The sequence below is a fragment of the Aquarana catesbeiana genome, linkage group LG02 (genome assembly GCF_042186555.1).
Source record: "Aquarana catesbeiana isolate 2022-GZ linkage group LG02, ASM4218655v1, whole genome shotgun sequence".
Taxonomy (NCBI): Eukaryota; Metazoa; Chordata; class Amphibia; order Anura; family Ranidae; genus Aquarana; species Aquarana catesbeiana.
The window spans coordinates 761,719,058-761,740,113 of record NC_133325.1 but is presented as its reverse complement, the minus strand read 5'-3'; the positions used below and the strand labels follow the sequence as shown (position 1 = coordinate 761,740,113).

Below are 21,056 nucleotides of genomic sequence, written 5' to 3'. Positions count from 1 at the left end.
GTATTCCCACGCTACTAAACAAATAACTATTTAACTGCTGCAAACACCGAAATGGTCAGTCCATAACCGCAGAATACAATAATATACAATAGATGGTGCTGCTCTATTATGTGAGATAAATAACCAAAACCAGATTACTGAAACAAAAGTGACTATGTGCTACATAAACAATATAATGCAATAAAAACAATCACAGTGGAAATAAACCATCCATAAAGTACTGAGTGCTAGAGGTAGCAATGTGATACAATCCAATATAGATAAATAAATGAATAACAGTTTGGTGGAGGGGCAGTGAAGCCATGTGCTGGATTCCCTCTACAACTTTGTACAAATATAATGTATAAAGTGACTTGGTCCTCTTCTATGCAAAAAAAAAGTTGTGCAAAAACACAATGTGCAAAGTGACTTGTCCTCTTCTATGCAACACACTTCGGTGTAAGGTGGTCTCTTACCTTACAGCTGTAAGGTAACAGCGTATATGTATAGCAATGGGGATCGTGGGTATTCACAGTAATAACTTTTTGTGAGCTGGGCGATTTTTCTCAAAAAAAAAAAAAATCTGCGATTTAAAAAAAAAAAAAACAAAAAAAACTCATATCACGATTCGAGTTTTTTTTTTTTTTTTTTTTGGACACCGCGCTGGTCCTGAGGAGCTGCGGGCAGGAGTTTTTTTTTTTCTTTTTTTTAATTTTCAGTCTTTTTTTCATTAATTTAGCAAATAAAAACTGCTAGTGGTGATTAAATACAACCAAATTAAAAAAAGCACTATTTGTGTGAAAAAAAAAAAAAAGATTAAACATTTATATGGGTACAGTGTCGCATGACCGCGCAATTGTCATTCAAAGTGTGACGGCGCTGGAAGCAGAAAATTTTGCCTGGGCAGGAAGGGGGTAAAAGTGCCCAGTAGGCAAATGGTTAGCATATGTTAATTTACATCGGGTCAAACATAGAAATGACAAGTAATCCAAGAAACCTGATAGATTACTCCATAAAAGGGGGCAATCTGTAAAACTGATAGCAAAATAATATGAAACTAGAAAGAGATGTGGCTTTGCCAACTAAAGGAGGACCCACAGCATTATAATCACAAGGTAAGTAGGGGCAGATGGATACTATAACAATTGTAACAGACAGGATAGGGAATCCCAAATCCCATCAGAAGGGGATTTGATGTATATGTCAGAGAAGGTAAGAGAAAGAAAAAGCAAAGGGGGGGTAGAGTGGGGACATATATTAAAAAAAAAAAAGGGGGGGGGGACGGGGACCCTCTTATATCCTCCCCAGGTCCACATCGATCCAGTCACGTTGAGGTAGATACCAGCAGATCCTGGTATCTCTCTGTGAAGGTGAACTGGGTCCACTGGAGTCCAGTTTCAAAGGGATACTGTCACTTTTTCTATTTAGGACAAGTTGGCAGCGTCTAATACTGGCCAATCCTTGGCCAGTATTAGTATTAGTATTCTTCTACATATTTTTGGTAAAAAAAAAAATCGCAATAAGCGTATATAGATTGGTTTGCGTAAAAGTTACAGCATCTACAAAATAGGGGATAGATTTATAGCATTTTTTTTTTTTTTTTTTTTTTTACTAGTAATGGCGGTGATTTTTATTGTGACTGTGACATTATGGTAGACACATTGGACAATTTTGACACATTTTTGGGACCATTGGCATACCATACAGCTATTAATACTATAAAAATGCATTGATTACTGTAAAAATGTCACTGGCAGTGTAGGGGTTAACACTAGGGGCCGATCAAGGGGATAATTGTGTTCCCTAGTGTGTGTTGTAACTGAAGGGGGAGGGGACTGACTAGGGGAGATGACAGATCGCTGTTCATACTTTGTATGAACAGACGATCTGTCACTTCTCCCCTCAGAGAACCGGGATCTCTGTGTTTACACACAGAGATCCCAGTTCTCGCCATGTTACGAGCGATCACAGGAGCCCGGCGGTCATCGAGAACCGCCTGGCACTTGCAACAGCTCCGGGGGGTGAGCTGCGCACGCCCCTAATGGCCAACAGAGGAAGCGACATAACATAACGGCAGCTGGTTGGCAAGCGGTTAATAAAGGAATAAAAAGGAAACATTCAAATTACAAACTAATTACGAAAGGTGTAGTTTATGTGATCAGATACACTATATTGTCAAAAGTATTAGGACGCCTGCCCTATAGACACATTCATTTTAATGGCATCCCAGTCGTAGTCCGTAGGGTTCAATATTGAGTTGGCCCACCCTTTGCAGCTATAACAGCTTCAACTCTTCTGGGAAGGCTGTCCACAAGGTTTAGGAGTGTGTCTATGGGAATGTTTGACCATTCTTCCAGAATTGCATTTGTGAGGTCAGGACTCTGTGCAGGCCAGTCAAGTTCCTCCACCCCAAACTCACTCATCCATGTCTACCAAGACATGTTGAACAATTTCATGCTCCAAACTTTGTGGGAACAACAGTTTGGGTATGGCCCCTTCTTGTTCCACCAGTGCAGAAAGCAAGGTCCATAAAGACATGGATGAGCGAGTTTGGGGTGGAGGAACTTGACTGGCCTCAACCCCATAGAACACCTTTGGGAGGAATTAGAGCAAAGACTGCAAGCCAGGCTTTCTCGTCCAACATCAGTGTCTGACCTCACAAATGCTCTTCTGGAAAAATGGTCAAACATTCCCATAGACACACTCCTAAACCTTGTGGACAGCCTTCCCAGAAGAGCTGAAGCTGTTATAGCTGCAAAGGGTGGGCCAACTCAATATTGAACACTACAGACTAAGACTGGGATGCCATTAAAGTTCATGTGCGTGTAAAGGCAGGCGTCCCATCATTTTTAACAATAACGTGTAAGAGGGACTCAAGTATGTAATGGTTTTGTTCATATTTTTTTTTCTTTCTTAAAGCCCCCTCCTCAGGCAGAAAAAAAATTGACCCTTGCAGTAGGGCCCCCTAGTAGTGCAAAGGTTAAATGCTTGGTAAGTCTAGGGCAGGGGTCTCCAAACTTTCTAAGTAAGGGGCCGGTTTAATGTCCTTCAGGCTTTAGGGGGTTCTGGACTGTGGCCAGTGGGAGTAGAAAATGCCCCGGCATCAGTGGCCCATTATAGGTTTTAATAGGAGCAATATTGCCTTATTGATGGGGTCAGTAGGGGGAATGGTGCCCTATCATTGGGGTCAGTTGGTGGAATAATGCCCCAAAGGGCTGCAGTTTGACCACTGGTCTAGGTGTAGAGGAATGAGGTGTAATATCTCATTCCTCGTGCTGGCAGGCTTCTACCATGCTGTGTGACCAGTCTTCTAAAACCTTTTCTCTAAGGCGCTCCAGCCGGTGGTCACTTACTGATGTCTTCAAGCACAATGCAGGACCAATAGCCCTGCACTGTATGCGAGGACCAATAGCCCTGCATTGTATGCGAGGACCAATAGCCCTGCATTGTATGCGAGGACCAATAGCCCTGCATTGTATGCGAGGACCAATAGCCCTGCATTGTATGCGAGGACCAATAGCCCTGCACTGTATGCGAGGACCAATAGCCCTGCACTGTATGCGAGGACCAATAGCCCTGCATTGTATGCGAGGACCAATAGCCCTGCATTGTATGCGAGGACCAATAGCCCTGTATTGTATGTGAGGACCAATAGCCCTGTATTGTATGTGAGGACCAATAGCCCTGCATTGTATGTGAGGACCAATAGCCCTGTATTGTATGTGAGGACCAATAGCCCTGCATTGTATGTGAGGACCAATAGCCCTGTATTGTATGTGAGGACCAATAGCCCTGCATTGTATGCGAGGACCAATAGCCCTGCATTGTATGTGAGGACCAATAGCCCTGTATTGTATGTGAGGACCAATAGCCCTGCATTGTATGCGAGGACCAATAGCCCTGCATTGTATGTGAGGACCAATAGCCCTGTATTGTATGTGAGGACCAATAGCCCTGCATTGTATGCGAGGACCAATAGCCCTGCATTGTATGTGAGGACCAATAGCCCTGCATTGTATGCGAGGACCAATAGCCCTGTATTGTATGCGAGGACCAATAGCCCTGTATTGTATGCGAGGACCAATAGCCCTGCATTGTATGCGAGGACCAATAGCCCTGTATTGTATGTGAGGACCTACCCAGAACCCAAGAGAAGAGGACAGTGCCAGAGTGAGGAAACAGTTATGTATTATTGCACTCGCCAACTCTTGCTAATTCTAAATCCACATAGTAATAAAACCTCCAGGACACTGAGGCATGTCCCTTCATATATATCTTTGTCCTCTACCCTGTGACAGTGTGAGGCCCTGCTACGGTGTGGGTTTAGGAAAAAGGCACACAAGGTTTGCACTTATGCAGAGTGCGGGTCTCTGGAGTATTTATTGCGAGCTGAGAAAACAGTGTTTACAGCTTTCTCCGGGGTTTGTAATCCCAGGTCAGGGCCTGGAGCTTGAAGGCTTCAAAGTGTCTTGGGTGGGATGAAGCCTTCAATCCTGTGTCCAAGTCTACCTGGAGATCTGCAGGGTGTGTGTGTCCTTGTGTACACACTCGTTATAAGCCAGGAGCTGGCCGTAGCTCAGGGTCCTTGTGTGGAGATCGATGTGTTCCTTTGTTTGCAAATAGGTGCAAGCTCCAGCCAGGAGAAGTGAACCACTCCATTTTTCATGTCAGTAGGAGGAATGGTGCCCCATCATTGGAAGGAATGGTGCTCCATCATTGGTTTCAGTGGAAGAAATAGTGCCCCATCATTGGTATCAGTGGGAGGAATAGTGCCCCATCATTGTTGTCAGTGGGAGGAATAGTGCCCCATCATTGGTATCAGTGGGAGGAATAGTGCCCCATCATTGGTATCAGTGGGGGGAATAGTGCCCCATCATTGGTATCAGTGGGTCGAATAGTGCCCCATCATTGGTATCAGTGGGTCGAATAGTGCCCCATCATTGGTATCAGCGGGTCGAATAGTGCCCCATCATTGGTATCAGCGGGTCGAATAGTGCCCCATCATTGGTATCAGTGGGTCGAATAGTGCCCCATCATTGGTATCGGTGGGAGGAAAAGTGCGCCATCGTTTGATGTCAGTGTAAGAAATAGTGCCCCATTGTTTGAGTGAGTGGAAGGAATTCTGCCCCATTGGTGGTTTCAGTGGAAGGATTAGGCTTCATTGTTGGTGTCAGTGAAAGGATTAATGCCCCTTTATTGGTGTCAGTGGAATGAATAGTGTCCCATTATTGGTGTCAGTGGAATGAATAGTGCCCCATTGTTGGTGTCAGTAGAAGGATTAGGCTCCATTGTTGGTGTCAGTGAAAGGATTAATGCCCCATTATTGGTGTCAGTGGAATGAATAGTTTCCCATTGTTGGTGTCAGTGGGAGGAATTGTGCTTCATATCAGTGGGAGGAATAGTGCACAAAGGGCCAGATAAAGGCAATTAGAGACCAAAGATCTAAAGTATCTGGAACTCTTCTAGTTGGCATTTGGAGCTTAGCCATACTCTGAAGGTTCTGGTTAAGTCTTTGCAACAGCTCAGTCACATTGAAGAACCAACGGGAGTTGGCAAGGCCAAGTATGAACTTCCTGATCAAAGTCAAAACTTTCATATCAGATCACCCGAGGTTTCTGTCCTCCCCTTGGCAAGATAATGGAGGACATGCACGGAGACCTCTGGGTGCGTCCACTCTCGTTCTGATGCCGTGGTCTGATATGAGTGCACATATGCTTTGAGCTGATAATGTGGAATAAACATGCAGGTCAAGAATTCTGACTTCATTGGCTGCATGTTTTGTATCGGGTCAGGACATAAGGATGAGGATTTTGTACCTTGAAAAACAAGTCAGCAGTTGCATCTCCTTTTTATCTAACATGATTGAATACCCTTGGTGCCGCATATAGCAATTACAGCACAATTCATTACAGTTACAAGATATACAATGTGGGTTGTGCTCTAAAGCAGGGGTCTCCAAACTTTCTAAAAAAAAGGGCCAGTTTACTGTCCTTCAGATTTTATGGGGGCCGGACTGTGGCCAGTGGGAGGAAACCATGCCCCATCATTGGTTTTAGTGGAAGGAATAGGGCCCTATTGTTACCGGTGGGAGGAATAAAACCCCATCCTTGGTGTCAGCAGGAGGAATAGTGCCCAGTCCTTGGTGTCAGTTGTGGATGGAATAGTGCCCCAAGGGCTGGATAGAGGCAAGCAAAGGGCCACATCCAGCCCCAGGGCCGCAGTTTGGAGATCACTGCTCTAAAGAACTGAAACAAAAAGTAAAGGGAGCTTGTTTTGTGTCCTATTAATATGATTGCACAGCGACATCTAGTGGACAAAGCTTGGTATTGATGGACATTTGCAGAAATATTTTAGGGACTCTCTCACTCTGCTCTTTCAGGGACTTTGTGGCCCCCACCCCTTGATCTTCTTGGGCTCACTGTCATCTTCCACCACTTCGCCAAAATCCTCAGTTAGCTACGTACTGTTTGATATCAAAGGTTGCTCAAGGTTACTGCCATCCTCCTCCATGATATTATCTGGGCCAATCACAAGCTCTGCATCCAGGCAGGAGATTGTGTGCTCCACCATACCCAGAAACACTGGGCATTTCAGACAGAGGTGCCTGGGCAAGGTGACACCGTCTTATTGGGGCAGCTTATTAAAGGAGCAGAATGCAGCATGCTCATCCATAGTCCAAATATTTTTATTTTCTTTTAAAGTTGGTACTAAACCCACAGCAGTACAATCAGTCTGTATATGCAGTAAAGCATGCTTGTTATACTCACTGTGGAACCCAAGGGGTTAATCCTTTGCATTGTATAAAAAAGCTGTTTGATCTGGTCTTCTCTGATCCTCCCCTTCTTCCTCTGTCCCCAATGTATCTCCTGATATTTACAGAGCCTTGGGGACAGGCTGCACATGCTCAGTTTGGTGTGTATCGCTAGAGAGTTTTTTTTTTTTTTTTTTCATTTCTTGGGAGAGTGCATGTGATCAGCACAGGGCCATTTAGCACTGTCCTGACAGAGGGTCAGGGGTCCTTCATCCTCATAGGACAAACATGGGAGAATGAAAACTCCTCCTACAAGCTTTAACCAGACACTGATAGAAGTCACAAGACTGATGAGAAAAGGTATTTAGCAGTTTATATGTACTAAAACTATTGCATTTCCATGTTCTGTGGGAGACCAGATATAGTGAATGCAGGGATCTGCGTTTAGTAACACTTTAAGTAATAATAATAAGCAAAGCAGGGATTATTATTATTAAGAGATCTATTAGGAAAAGCAGCACACTTTACACACATTACAAACAGGCACACATTTAACCCCTTGATCGCCCCTGAAGTTAACCCCTTCCCAGCCAGTGTCATTAGTACAGTGACGGTGCATATTATTAGCATTAGTCACTAATAATGGCACTGGTGATGTCAGTGGCAGTTAGTCAGTCGACCCAAACCCCCCCCCCGCGTCAGTTAGTGTCAGATTGACCGCTGCATTATCGAAGTCACAAGTTGCTAATCACTGCCATTAATAGTATATAAAAAAATTCTGGTATATATACCATCATTTGTACTATAATTTTCACATAAACCAATCAATATACACCTATTGGGATTTTTTTTTTATTATGTAGCAGAATACATTTTGGCCAAAATTCATAACAACATTTTTACTTTTTTTTTTTTTTTTTTTTATTGGATATGTCTTGTAACAGAAAGTAAAAAATACTGTTTTTGTTTTTAAAAGAAAAATGTGGTCTTTTTATATAGCAAAAAATTTGATGATCAAATACCACCAAAGGAAATCTTTATTTGTGTGAAAAAAAAAGTTCCAAATTTCCTTTCGTTTTGGTAGGATCACACAATTACTAGTTAAACTAGTGAAGTGCTGAATAGCAAGACATGACCTGATCATGAAGGAAGTGAAATCTAAAAATGAGTCTACAGCGCTTCGCTTTTTCCACATTTTGTTATGTTACAGCCTTATTACAAAATGGATTAAATTCGTTATTTTCCTCAAAATTCTACAAACAATACCCCATAATGACAACGTGAAAGAAGTTTGAAATCTTTGCAAATTTATTAAAAGTAAAAAAGTAAAAAAATCCCACATACATAAGTATTCACAGCCTTTGCTCAATACTTTGGTGAAGCACCTTTGACACCAATTACAGCCTCAAGTCTTTTTGAGTATGGTGCTACAAGCTTGGCACACCTATTTTTGGGCAGTTTCTCCCATTCTTCTTTGCAGGACCTCTCAAGCTCCATCAGGTTGGATGGGGAGCGTCAGTGAACAGCCATTTTCAGATCTCTCCAGAGATGTTCAATCGGGTTCAAGTCTGGGCTCTGGCTGGGCCACTCGAGGACATTCACAGAGTTGTCCCGTAGCCACTCCTTTGTTATCTTGGCTGTGTGCTTAGGGTCGTCGTCCTGTTGGAAGATGAACCTTCGCCCAGTCTGAGGTCCAGAGCACTCTAGAGCAGGTTTTCATCAAGGATGTTTCTGTACATTGCTGCATTCATCTTTCCCTCGATCCTGACTAGACCCCCAGTTCGTGCTGCTGAAAACATCCCCACAGCATGATTCTGCCACCACCATGCTTCACTGTAGGGATGGTATTGGTCAGGTGATGAGTGGTGCCTGGTTTCCTCCAGACATGACACTTGCCATTCAGGCCAAAGAGTTCAATCTTTGTTTCATCAGACCAGAGAATTTTTTTTCTCATGGTCTGAGAGTCCTTCAGCTGCCTTTTGGCAAACTCCAGGCGGGCTGTCATGTGCCTTTTACTGAGGAGTGGCCTCTCTACCATACAGGCCGGAGTGCTGCAGAGATGGTTGTTCTTCTGAAAGGTTCTCCTCTCTCCACAGAGAAACACTGCACTCTGTCAGAGTGACCTTCAGGTTCTTGGTCACTTCCCTGACTAGGGCCCTTCTCCCCCGATCGCTCAGTTTGGCCAGGCGGCCCACTCTGGGAAGAGTCCTGGTGGTTCCAAACTTCTTCCATTTATGGATGATGGAGGCCACTGTGCTTATTGGGACCTTCAATGCAGCAAATTTTTTTTCTGCACCCTTCCCCACATCTGTGCCTCAATACAATCCTGTCTCGGAGCCCTACAGACAATTCCTTGGACCTCAATGGCTTGGTTTGTGCTCTGACATGCACTGTTTACTGTGGGACCTTATATAGACAGGTGTGTGCCTTTCCAAATCATGTCCAATCAACTGCATTTACCACAGGTGGACGCCAATCAAGTTGTAGAAACATCTGAAGGATGATCAGTAGAAACAGGAGGCACCTGAGCTCAATTTTGAGTGTCATGGCAAAGGCTGTGAATACTTATGTACATGGCATTTTTTTTTTTTTAATAAATTTGCAAAGATTTCAAACAAACTTCTTTCACGTTGTCATTATGGGGTATTTGTAGAATTTTGAGGAAAATAATGAATTTAGTCAATTTTGGAATAAGGCTGTAACATAACACAATGTGGAAAAAGTGAAGCACTGTGAATACTTTCAGGATGCACTGTATATATTATTTAGAAATACCCAGTTACTATTTATGATGCAGTACTTACGCAGTGTAGTGCGTAAGCTTTGTAATAAGTGAAGCCAGGATAAGGATAAAAGCCAGAGGAATCCACTTCAGGAACAAATTGACGGTGGATACTCACAGAAGACTGAGATTGTACAATAAATCATGTCTGTATGTTGTGCTTATTTGACAGATTTCTCCGGACCGATGGTCGAGTTTATAAACAAGATCCCTGATAAGTCCATTATCATGGTGGCCAGTTATGATGACGTATATACCAAGTAAGAATAAGTTCTAAAATACTAATACAGTACACCTCTGGATGGGCCCCACACTGGATCTCACTTGTGCGTTCTAAAAGTGTGGATTACTCAAGTACATTGAAGTGGGATGAAGTATTCTATTCACAATGATCTTACAGTACATTAAACTTTTGACCACATGTATTAAGGTGTAGGGGCTTGGACATTTGGTACTTGCCAAGGAGGAGAGTAAACCAGTGTGAAATCTGAGTATCTCCTTCAGCAGAAGGGTCTAGGCTTTCAAATATGCTATATTACCAAAAGTATTGGGACGCCTGCCTTTAAACGCACATGAATTTTAATGGCATCCCATTCTTAATCCGTAGGGTTCAATATTGAGTTGGCCCACCCTTTGCAGCTATAACAGCTTCTACTCTTCTGGGAAGGCTGTCCACAAGGTTTAGGAGTGTGTCTATGGAAATGTTTGACCATTCTTCCAGAAGCGCATTTGTGAGGTCAGGCACTGATGTTGGACGAGAAGGCCTGGCTCGCAGTCTCCACTCTAATTCATCCTAAAGGTGTTCTATCGGGTTCAGGTCAGGACTATGTGCAGGCCAATTAAGTTCCTCCACCCCAAACTCGCTCATCCATGTCTTTATGGACCTTGCTTTTGGCACTGGGCCAAATCATTTAGTGGAGGGGGGATTATGGTGTGGGGTTGTTTTTCAGGGGTTGGGCTTGGCCCCTTAGTTCCAGTAAAGGGAACTCTTAAGGCGTCAGCATACAAAGACATTTTGGACAATTTCATGCTTCCAACTTTGTTGGAACAGTTTGGGGATGGCCCCTTCCTGTTCCAACATGACTACGCACCAGTGCACAAAGCAAAGTCCATAAAGACATGGATGAACGAGTTTGGGGTGGAGAAACTTGACTGGCCTGCACAGAGTCCTGACCTCAACCCGATAGAACAACTTCTAATTAGAGCAAAGACTGCAAGCCAGGCCTTCTAGCCCAACATCAGTGCCTGACCTCACAAATGCGCTTCTGGAAGAATGGCCAAACATTCCCATAGACTCCACTCCTAAACCTTGTGGACAGCCTTCCCAGAAGAGTTGAAGCTGTTATAGCTGCAAAGGGTGGGCCAACTCAATATTGGACCCTACGGACTAAGACTGGGATGCCTTTAAAGTTCATGTGCGTGTAAAGGCAGGCGTCACAATACTTTTGGTAGTATAGTGTATGTGGGCAGCACTAAAGGGAACCTGGAGCAGCATTTTCTCCAGGAATGATAAGCAGTTCGTCTCATTTATAACTCATACCAGCCACAGTGTTGACATAGTTTTGTCATGTTGAATGTTAATGTTTAAGTATAGGATGACTGTAAAGGATTTGTGTACATAAAACTGATGTGTTGTGTTCAATAAGTGTTGGGGAAATCCCCCCACTGGGTCCTTCCATCACTTGACTAGGTTACTGCACCACCCATATTCTGGCTGCTGGGTGGGTCTTGGCAGTGGCTTCACTAGGGTTGGTGTAACATGGTGCAGTAAAACATTGTCCCAACATGGCAATAGTAGTACCACAGTGAAAGTAAACCCTAATCTCCATCCTGCATTGCTGGTCAAGGCAGTGACTTTTTAACCCACCAACCCCAACTGCCCAATTGTTGATCACTTACCTGATCAGAGGTTCCCATGCTGCTCTTTCTCCCTCCAGGCCGGGACTTTGCTTGTACTATTGGCAGAGATATCTCCTCTCACAGTACAGTGTTCCTTTCATTGCCGGGTGCTGGAATGCAGGGAGCTTTCCAGTGCCCGGCATCTTGCTGCATGCTCAGCATGTTCTGAGCACAAGGGATGTTGGCAGACATCACTGCTCCTGTCACCACAGCTCGGATTCCGGGATAGCTGGCAAAGTGGCAAGTGTGCTCTCTGACTGAACTACATATCATTGCATGGAGGAAACAGATTACGACACTGGAGATGGTTACTTCATAGGGAGTTGAACCCCCCGGACCCCCTCCTTATTTAAGCCCCTGTAAATGATGGTGTCACCCCTCTGGCGAGTGTCATCCGGGTGCGGGTGTAAGTAAAGAAAGATATACAACCTCGATCGGGTTTTCTTTTTTTGGTCTTAGTCCTCATTGGAAAACTTGCCTTCACCTCTCGTTCTGGTAACATCCCTAAAATGTTGGATTTCCCCCTACTTTTGGTGTAGTCACAATAGTCAGCAGGAGAGATATACAGTAGAGGGTGAATTTCCCCAGTAGGGACTCAGACAGCAAAGAGAAAACTTGACAGTGGGGTCTGACCTCCATCTATCCAAAAACAACTTCAATTTTATCCTCAAGCAGCATGTATGTATGTATGTGTGTATAATTAATAAATATATATTATATAGTATTCCTTCACTAACACACATCTGTCCTCGCAGGTTAAACGATGTTGCGAAGAAAGCATTTGAAGACCTCGGAAGTAAAGAAATCCGTAACTTAAGATTCCGATCTGGGTTTGTTTTCTTGGCTATTAAAGGTGGCGGCCTTCCCGTGGAAGCTGAAAAAGAAAAGGTACCCAGGAGGCTATGCTTTATCTTAATTTGCTAGAATTTTTTTTAAATTAACGTACATAAATATTTCTAAGATTACCTTTTAAAATTACTTTATACTGTAGATGTTCATTTTTATTTTAAGGTGTACCCATCTGTAGATATATGCACATACCCAGCGCAGCATTTATGCCTTAAGGAACGAGTCAACCCAAAATTCCATATTCCTGAAATGTGCCTGCTGTACCATGTGCTTGTGTGAGAATGTATCCTGTTCTCTTTGTATTGCTTCCTTTGTGTGAAATCCCTGGTGTTCCTGCCAGTCACTCTGCTTTCAGTTAAAAACTGACCACACTAGGCAGAAGATTACATGGTGGTCAGTTGTCTGGATGTGCTGGGAACTCATCCGGCTCTCCTCCCAATGATCAGACTTGTCCTGACATGCCCCCTACCCCCTGAACAGCCATGCACTGGGAAGATCAGTGTGCTGCTGCTTCTCCTCCTCCTCCAGCTTTCTAGACTCCTTATTCAGTTGAGAACAGAGGTTATGTGATCACTTATAAACAAAGGGTAAAAAGTTTTTTTTTTTAATTTGTTTCTATATCTATACACAAATGTTTTGCCTTTCATTTCTATTTTAAACTGAATGGGTTGTTTTACAATGTGAGGTTTTATATATACTTTAAAGTTACATCCAAGCACTTAAAATCCCTCAGAATTAAAGTGTTACTAAACCCAGGAGCCTGCATTCACTATATCTGGTCCCCCACAGTACACAAGACATGGAAATGCAATTATTTTAGTAAAGAAAAACTGCTAAATACCTTTTCTCATCAGCAGTATATAGCAGTCTTGTGACTTCTATCAGTGTCTGGTGAAAGAGGAAGTAAACCCTGATGGGTTTACTTCCTCTTTGTTTCCCTGCAAAGGTAAAGCATAATGGGCTACTATGCATCGCATAGTAGCCCATTATGTATCACTTACCTGACACAGGAGCCTGCGATGTCACCGCTGTCCCCTCTGCTATGGAGCGTCCATCTTCTTTCCGGGTATCGTGGCTCCGGCGCTGTGATTGGCCGGAACCGCGATGACATCACTCCCGTGCATGCGCATGGGAGCCGCCACTAATGGCATATCGCCGTTAGCAGCGGCATGCTCAGTGCGCCTGCGCGCCGCTGTCTACGGCGCTGTCTTTTTTGCAAATATCTCCTAAACCGTGTAGATTTAGGAGATATTTCTTGGACCTACAGGCTTACCTGTAGGTCAAAGTGGTCTGTAAGGGTTTACAACCACTTTAAAGCTTGTAGGAAGAGTTTTCATTTTCCCCTGATTGTTCTACGAGGCTGCAGGACCCCTGACCCTCTGTCTGGACAGTGCTGATTGGACCTATGCTGATCACATGCACCCTCCCAAGAAAAGAAAAACTCTCCTTTTTACACAATGCAGAGGATTAACCCCTTAGGTTCCACAGCGAGTTTAAAAAGAATGCTTTACTGCATATACAGACCGATTTTACTGCTGTGGGTTTAGTAGCACTTTAATTCTGAGGGATTTTAAGTGCTTGGATGCTACTTTAATTCCTTACAGTTTTTTTTATTTTATTTTTTACATCGCATAGGGGACAAAATGTTCCCAATGCAATGCATTTTTGGCGACAGGTTCTCTTTAATGCTAGACCTCTGATGTCTCCTCTGCACTCAATTAGTTGCTTCCCTGGCCATATTGGCTGGAAAAAGGGACAACAGGACCCGGAATTGACACTTATGGGTCGGTAACAGGAAGAGGAGATCAGCCAATGGATGTTTGCTGCTCCCCCCCCTCCCCTCTACCTGTCAGAAACCATGAAATCAGACAGAGACAGAAGTACAGTTAAGTTACACTTGTTTAATAATAAAAGTAAATAGAAAAAACGTAGTCAAAACATAGCCAGAGTTCAGGAATCGGAACGGATAGTCAGACAAGCCAAACATCAGGGAGCCGGAGATGAGCGTAGTAAAACAGCAAGCAGGATCTGGAGCCAGAAGGGATGTCAGCCAAGCAAGTCTTTTAACAGGAATGCAGGAGATAGTCTCTGTGATGTTGACCAAGGCGAAGGCAGAAATCCTCTGGGCTGGATGGCTTAAGTAGGCAGGACTGACGAGCAGGATATCATCAACAGCTGAGTAACTGAAGAGATAGAAGCTGGCAATTAGCCGAAAGCTGAGCGTCCAGCTCAGAGAAGGAAGGGCTAAGCCCAGCCCTGACACTACCTGGCAGCACCCACCATGTCAGTCCCACATGGAGGCCAGGAAACATGGCGAGGAGAAAGGAGCCTGTGGTAACGAAAATTTGTGGAAGGACCACTTCTGTCTTCGAGCACTGTCGGGAGTGGGTGTAAAACCCCCCAAAAAGCCACCCACCTAATGCATACAGTGGTGGCAGGAAGAAAGTTAACCACTTCAGCCCCGAGCCTCTTTTTGAGATTTGTTGTTTACAAGTTAAAATCATTTTGTTTTGATAAAAAATTGCTTAGAACCCTAAACAATAAAGCGGGAGATAGAAACATGTAAACATCCCTTGTAATAGAAAAAAAGCATGACAGGACCTCTTAAATGTGAGATCTGCGGTCAAAAAGACAAAAGATCTCATATTTACACTTAAATGCAATTAAAAAATAAATACATTTAAATATTATTAAAAAAAAAAAAAGAAAACTTCCCCTTTAAGACCATTGAGCGGAAGTGACGTTTGACGTCGCTTCCGCCCTCCAATGCTATGGAGCCGAGCGGGGGCCATCTCTCCGTCACTTGGCATCCAGGCAGTGATGGGAGCGGACGCGATTGTCTCCGCCAGTAAGTGGTGGAGACGACCGGAGGGGGGCCCTCTCCCGCTACCGATAGAAGTGATCTAGTGGTGAATCCACCGCAGAGGCCAGCTTAAATCTAAAGAGAAAAGCACGCCGTTCCCGAAAATACCAGGGTTATGGCAGCTAGCTGCTGCCATAACAACAGTATTTAGCATCAAAGTAGCGACGTACAGGTACGGCGATTTGCGTGAAGTGGTTAAACATCTCTCCTGAGATCCCTGCTCTCTCCTCCTGGGCTCACACCTCGGCCGTAGACAACAGTGTGGATGGTCGCCCTCCTTCCACTACATATAATAATTGTTTTCTACGTTCTCCTCTGCAGATCATCCACTCGGACGGTTCCAAGAACAGATACAGCGGCTGGCCGGCAGAAATCCAAATCGATGGTTGTTTAGAGAGAAAATAAACTGCAATTCTTGTACAACTTTTCTGTATATTTAAGTTGAGTTAAAAAAAAGAAGACCGCAAAAAAGGACAATAGACAAATGGATGACATTTTATGATGACATTTTATCCACATTTCCAAATCCGAGGAGCAACGTGTGGAAGAATGTGATTAAATTACAACAATCAGGAAATTCTCAATGAAGCCGTATCCAAAAAATACTGTTATTTTATTTTTTTTACTATACCGGGACTCTGGGAACTTTTTTTTTTTTTTTTTTTTTTTTTTAGATCTGTGTACAGAAGAATATATTTGTATATTTGGTGAAAGTGTATTTTACTACTGACTGTAGATATTATTATAAATGAACTACTGAGATTCTTGTATGAATAGTCAACAAGTTGCCTTACCCAGAATCCTTTGCACAAAGTTAGGTTCTTTGTATACACTGGAAATCTAAAGCATTTGATCACTTTAATTTAACTACTTGCTGGCAGGTTGTTTGCCGTGGTATTTTGGAGTGCCGTTTTAAAAAAACGGCGCTCTGTTTAGTACTTGTGAGCGCAATGCCTGTGATTGCACTATCATTAGATGGCATGGATCACAGGCAGAGCCAATCGGAGCCCATCCTCCCACTGTATGTGATCTGTACTTTAATCCCTTTCGCCTCTACCACCCTCTGTGTAGTACCTGTACATTAATGATGGGCTGTATCTAGTGCACCATTACCAAGCTCCGTGTTTTAACTGCTGTAATGTTTCTTGTGGCAAAAAATGAGATCCCCCTTGGGGTGTCCATTTTTTTAAAAGGAAAAGCCATTTTGGGGTGTTTGTACTGTCCTGATATTTTTATTTGATATATTTTATAACAGAAAGGTTTGGGTTTTTTTTTTTTTTCAAAATTTTAGGTCTTTTTTTTTTTTTTCCTTTTTATGTAGTAAAAAAAAAAAACAAAACTCATAAAACAAAACAAAAAAACTCATCATTAAATACCACCAAAAGAAAGTTCTGTTTTATCTAAAAATGTTTTAATGTTTCATTTGGGTACTGTGTTGCAGACCTGAGTAATTATCAGTCAAAACTATCACCGCACTGAAAGCTGAAAAATGGCCTGGATATGAAGGGGTATGAGACTGGTGCTCAAGTGGGTAAACTTTGGGAGATATATATATACAGTATCTTGCAAAAGTGAGTACACCCCTTACATTTTTGTAAATATTTTATTCTATCTTTTCATGTGACAACACTGAAGAAATGACACTTTGCTACAATGTAAAGTAGTGAGTGTACAGCTTGTATAACAGTGTAAATTTGCTGTCCCCTCAAAATAACTGGCAACAAAAGTGAGTACGCTATTTTCACCAAAAGTTAAAATGTCCAAATTGGGCCCAAAGTGTCAATATTTTGTGTGGCCACCATTATTTTCCAGCACTGCCTTAACCCTCTTGGGCATGGAGTTCACCAGAGCTTCACAGGTTGCCACTGGAGTCCTCTTCCACTCCTTCATGACGACATCACAGAGCTGGTGGATGTTAGAGACCTTGTACTCCTCCACCTTCCATTTGAGGATGCCCCACAGATGCTCAATAGGGTTTAGATCTGGAGATATGCTTGACCAGTCCATCACCTTTACCCTCAGCTTTAGCAAGGTAGTGGTCGTCTTGGAGGTGTGTTTGGGGTCGTTATCATGTTGGAATACTGCCCTGCGGCCCAGTCTCCGAAGGGAGGGGATCATGCTCTGCTTCAGTATGTCACAGTACATGTTGGCATTCATGGTTCCCTCAATGAACTGTAGCTCCCCAGTGCCGGCAGCACTCATGCAGCCCCAGACCATGACACTCCCACCACCATGCTTAACTGTAGGCAAGACACACTTGTCTTTGTACTCCTCACCTGGTTGCCGCCACACACGCTTGACACCATCTGAACCAAATAAGTTTATTTTGGTCTCATCAGACCACAGGACATGGTTCCAGTAATCCATGTCCTTAGTCTGCTTGTCTTCAGCAAACTGTTTGCGGGATTTCTTTTGCATCATCTTTAGAAGAGGCTTCCTTCTGGGACGACAGCCATGCAGACCAATTTGATGCAGTGTGCGGCGTATGGTCTGAGCACTGACAGGCTAACCCCCCACCCCTTCAACCTCTGCAGCAATGCTGGCAGCACTCATAGGTCTATTTCCCAAAGACAACCTCTGGATATGATGCTGAGCACGTGCACTCAACTTCTTTGGTCGACATTGGCAAGGCCTGTTCTGAGTGGAACCTGTCCTGTTAAACCGCTGTATGGTCTTGGGCACCGTGCTGCAGTCCAGTTTCAGGGTCTTGGCAATCTTCTTATAGCCTAGGCCATCTTTATGTAGAGCAACAATTCTTTTTTTTTTTTCAGATCCTCACAGAGTTCTTTGCCATGAGGTGCCATGTTGAACTTCCAGTGACCAGTATGAGAGAGTGAGAGCGATAACACCAAATTTAACACACCTGCTCCCCATTCACACCTGAGACCTTGTAAGACTAACAAGTCACATGACACCGGGGAGGGAAAATGGCTAATTGGGCCCAGTTTGAAATTTTTCACTTAGGGGTGTACTCACTTTTGTTGCCAGCGGTTTAGACATTAATGGCTGTATGTTGAGTTATTTTGAAGGGACATCAAATTTACACTGTTATACAAGCTGTACACTCACTACTTTACATTGTAGCAAAGTGTCATTTCTCCAGTGTTGTTGCATAAAAAGATATAATAAAGTATTTACAAAAGTGAGGGGTGTACTCACTTTTGTGAGATACTGTATACAAAAATAGAATGTTAAAGCCAAAGTTTATTCTGCTTATATTTTGTTCCTCCTCATCAAAATGCTTTTAAATGTTTTTGATAAAACCTTTCCTATTTTATTTATTGCATACCTTATTTTAGACCCAGTGATGTCCTCATTGAGTCTCTATGCACTGCAGGCAGATCATGGCTGGTGTTCTTTTGGATTGGAATGGCCCAGATTCCCACAGACACCAAAATCTTGGAAAGCATTCCCAGAGGAGTGGAGGCTCCATATGAATGCCCATGGGTTTGAAAGAAGGGGGTGTCCAATATGCCCATATAGGTGTGATGGCCAGGTGACCCCAAGCTTTTGGCCACATAGTGTATATCTAAGGATTGTTCTCTAAATTAAAAAACAAAAAAACAACTTGTTTTTAAAAACTGTTCTTGGTCCTGGCGATAAATTAAAGCTGATCTCCAGAATTACAGTGAGGACGGAAAGTATTCAGACCCCCTTAAATTTTTCACTCTTTGTTATATTGCAGCCATTTGCTAAAATCATTTAAGTTCATTTTTTTCCTCATTAATGTACACACAGCACCCCATATTGACAGAAAAACACAGAATTGTTAACATTTTTGCAGATTTATTAAAAAAGAAAAACTGAAATATCACATGGTCCTAAGTATTCAGACCCTTTGCTCAGTATTTAGTGGAAGCACCCTTTTGATCTAATACAGCCATGAGTCTTTTTGGGAAAGATGCAACAAGTTTTTCACACCTGGATTTGGGGATCCTCTGCCATTCCTCCTTGCAGATCCTCTCCAGTTCTGTCAGGTTGGATGGTAAACGTTGGTGGACAGCCATTTTTAGGTCTCTCCAGAGATGCTCAATTGGGTTTAAGTCAGGGCTCTGGCTGGGCCATTCAAGAACAGTCACAGAGTTGTTGTGAAGCCACTCCTTCATTATTTTAGCTGTGTGCTTAGGGGCATTGTCTTGTTGGAAGGTAAACCTTCGGCCCAGTCTGAGGTCCTGAGCACTCTGGAGAAGGTTTTCGTCCAGGATATCCCTGTACTTGGCTGCATACATCTTTACCTTGATTGCAACCAGTCGTCCTGTCCCTGCAGCTGAAAAACACCCTCACAGCATGATCCTGCCACCACCATGCTTCACTGTTGGGACTGTATTGGACAGGTGATGAGCAGTGCCTGGTTTTCTCCACACATACCGCTTAGAATTAAGGCCAAAAAGTTCTATCTTAATAAATTAAGATAGAACTTAAATTAAGATAAATTAATAAAGAATCTTATTTCTCACCATCTTGGAGTCCTTCAGGTGTTTTTAGCAAACTCCATGCGGGCTTTCATGTGTCTTGCACTGAGGAGAGGCTTCCGTCGGGCCACTCTGCCATAAAGCCCCGACTGGTGGAGGGCTGCAGTGATGGTTGACTTTCTACAACTTTCTCCCATCTCCCAACTGCATCTCTGGAGCTCAGCCACAGTGATCTTTGGGTTCTTCTTTACCTCTCTCACCAAGGCTCTTCTCCCCCGATAGCTCAGTTTGGCCGGACGGCCAGCTCTAGGAAGGGTTCTGGTCGTCCCAAACGTCTTCCATTTAAGGATTATGGAGGCCACTGTGCTCTTAGGAACCTTAAGTGCAGCAGAAATTTTTTTGTAACCTTGGCCAGATCTGTGCCTTGCCACAATTCTGTCTCTGAGCTCTTCAGGCAGTTCCTTTGACCTCATGATTCTCATTTGCTCTGACATGCACTGTGAGCTGTAAGGTCTTATATAGACAGGTGTGTGGCTTTCCTAATCAAGTCCAATCAGTATAATCAAACACAGCTGGACTCCAATGAAGGTGTAGAACCATCTCAAGGATGATCGGAAGAAATGGACAGCACCTGAGTTAAATATATGAGTGTCACAGCAAAGGGTCTGAATACTTAGGACAACAATTCTGTGTTTTTCTGTCAATATGGAGTGCTGTGTGTACATTAATGAGGGAAAAAAAATGAACTTAAAGTGGAGTTCCACCCACTTTTACAACTCTTCAGCATCCTTCACTAAACTGTGCACTGTAAACGAATTGGATATTTTTTTATTTTTTTTCTCAGCACCTACTGTATATCTGCTGTATTAAGTTTTCACTTCCTCCTCCCTGGCCGCAGCCCATCGCATCATTTCCTGTTTGCAATGCCTTCTGGGAAGGGGCTGCAACTTCCTCTGACACGGCCGTTGCTATGGAAACCTGACCTGAAACCTATTACACTGCTTGTGCTGCACTGAGCATGTGCGAGATCTGCAAGGATGAGATCCAGGAAGAAATACAGTCTGGCTTCAGATGCCCAGACTTAAGATGGCCATGGCCTGCTGTAAGTTTATAAAATAACAAACTACTGCTATAAACTAACAAAACAGACCTTAGTTTACAGACTAACTTTACTAGAATACATTAAGCTTGTGTATTATAAGGGTATTTTTATTTAAAAAGTATAATTTCGTCCGGAACACCACTTTAAATGATTTTAGCACATGGCTGCAATATAACAAAGAGTGAAAAATTTAAGGGGGTCTGAATACTTTCCGTCCCCACTGTAAGTTAGGACTGGCTGGAATTTGGTGAAGGTCCTTTTGTCTTCCAGCATGACTGTGCCCCTGTGGACAAAGCCAGCTCCATAAAGATGTGGAGGAAATTTAGTGTCCTGCACAGAGTCCTGACCTCGACCCGATAGAACACCCTTGGGATGAATTGGAGCCGGGTCTTCTTGTCCAACATTAGTACCTGACCTTA

The 21,056-nt window shown here is 43.3% G+C and overlaps 1 protein-coding gene across 2 annotated transcripts in view; it reads left to right on the top strand.

The window, feature by feature from the left end:
- The window catches only part of FAM3B (FAM3 metabolism regulating signaling molecule B), a 101,590-nt gene extending 83,190 nt beyond the window's left edge, over positions 1-18,400 (top strand). For both annotated transcript variants that reach the window (XM_073617222.1, XM_073617221.1), the window contains 3 exons: positions 9,685-9,772; positions 12,167-12,299; positions 15,445-18,400. In XM_073617222.1, the coding sequence (XP_073473323.1) occupies positions 9,685-9,772; positions 12,167-12,299; positions 15,445-15,528 (305 nt within the window). In that variant the 3' untranslated portion in view covers positions 15,529-18,400. The remainder of the gene's footprint in view (positions 1-9,684; positions 9,773-12,166; positions 12,300-15,444) is intronic.
- The last annotated feature ends 2,656 nt before the right edge of the window (positions 18,401-21,056 follow it).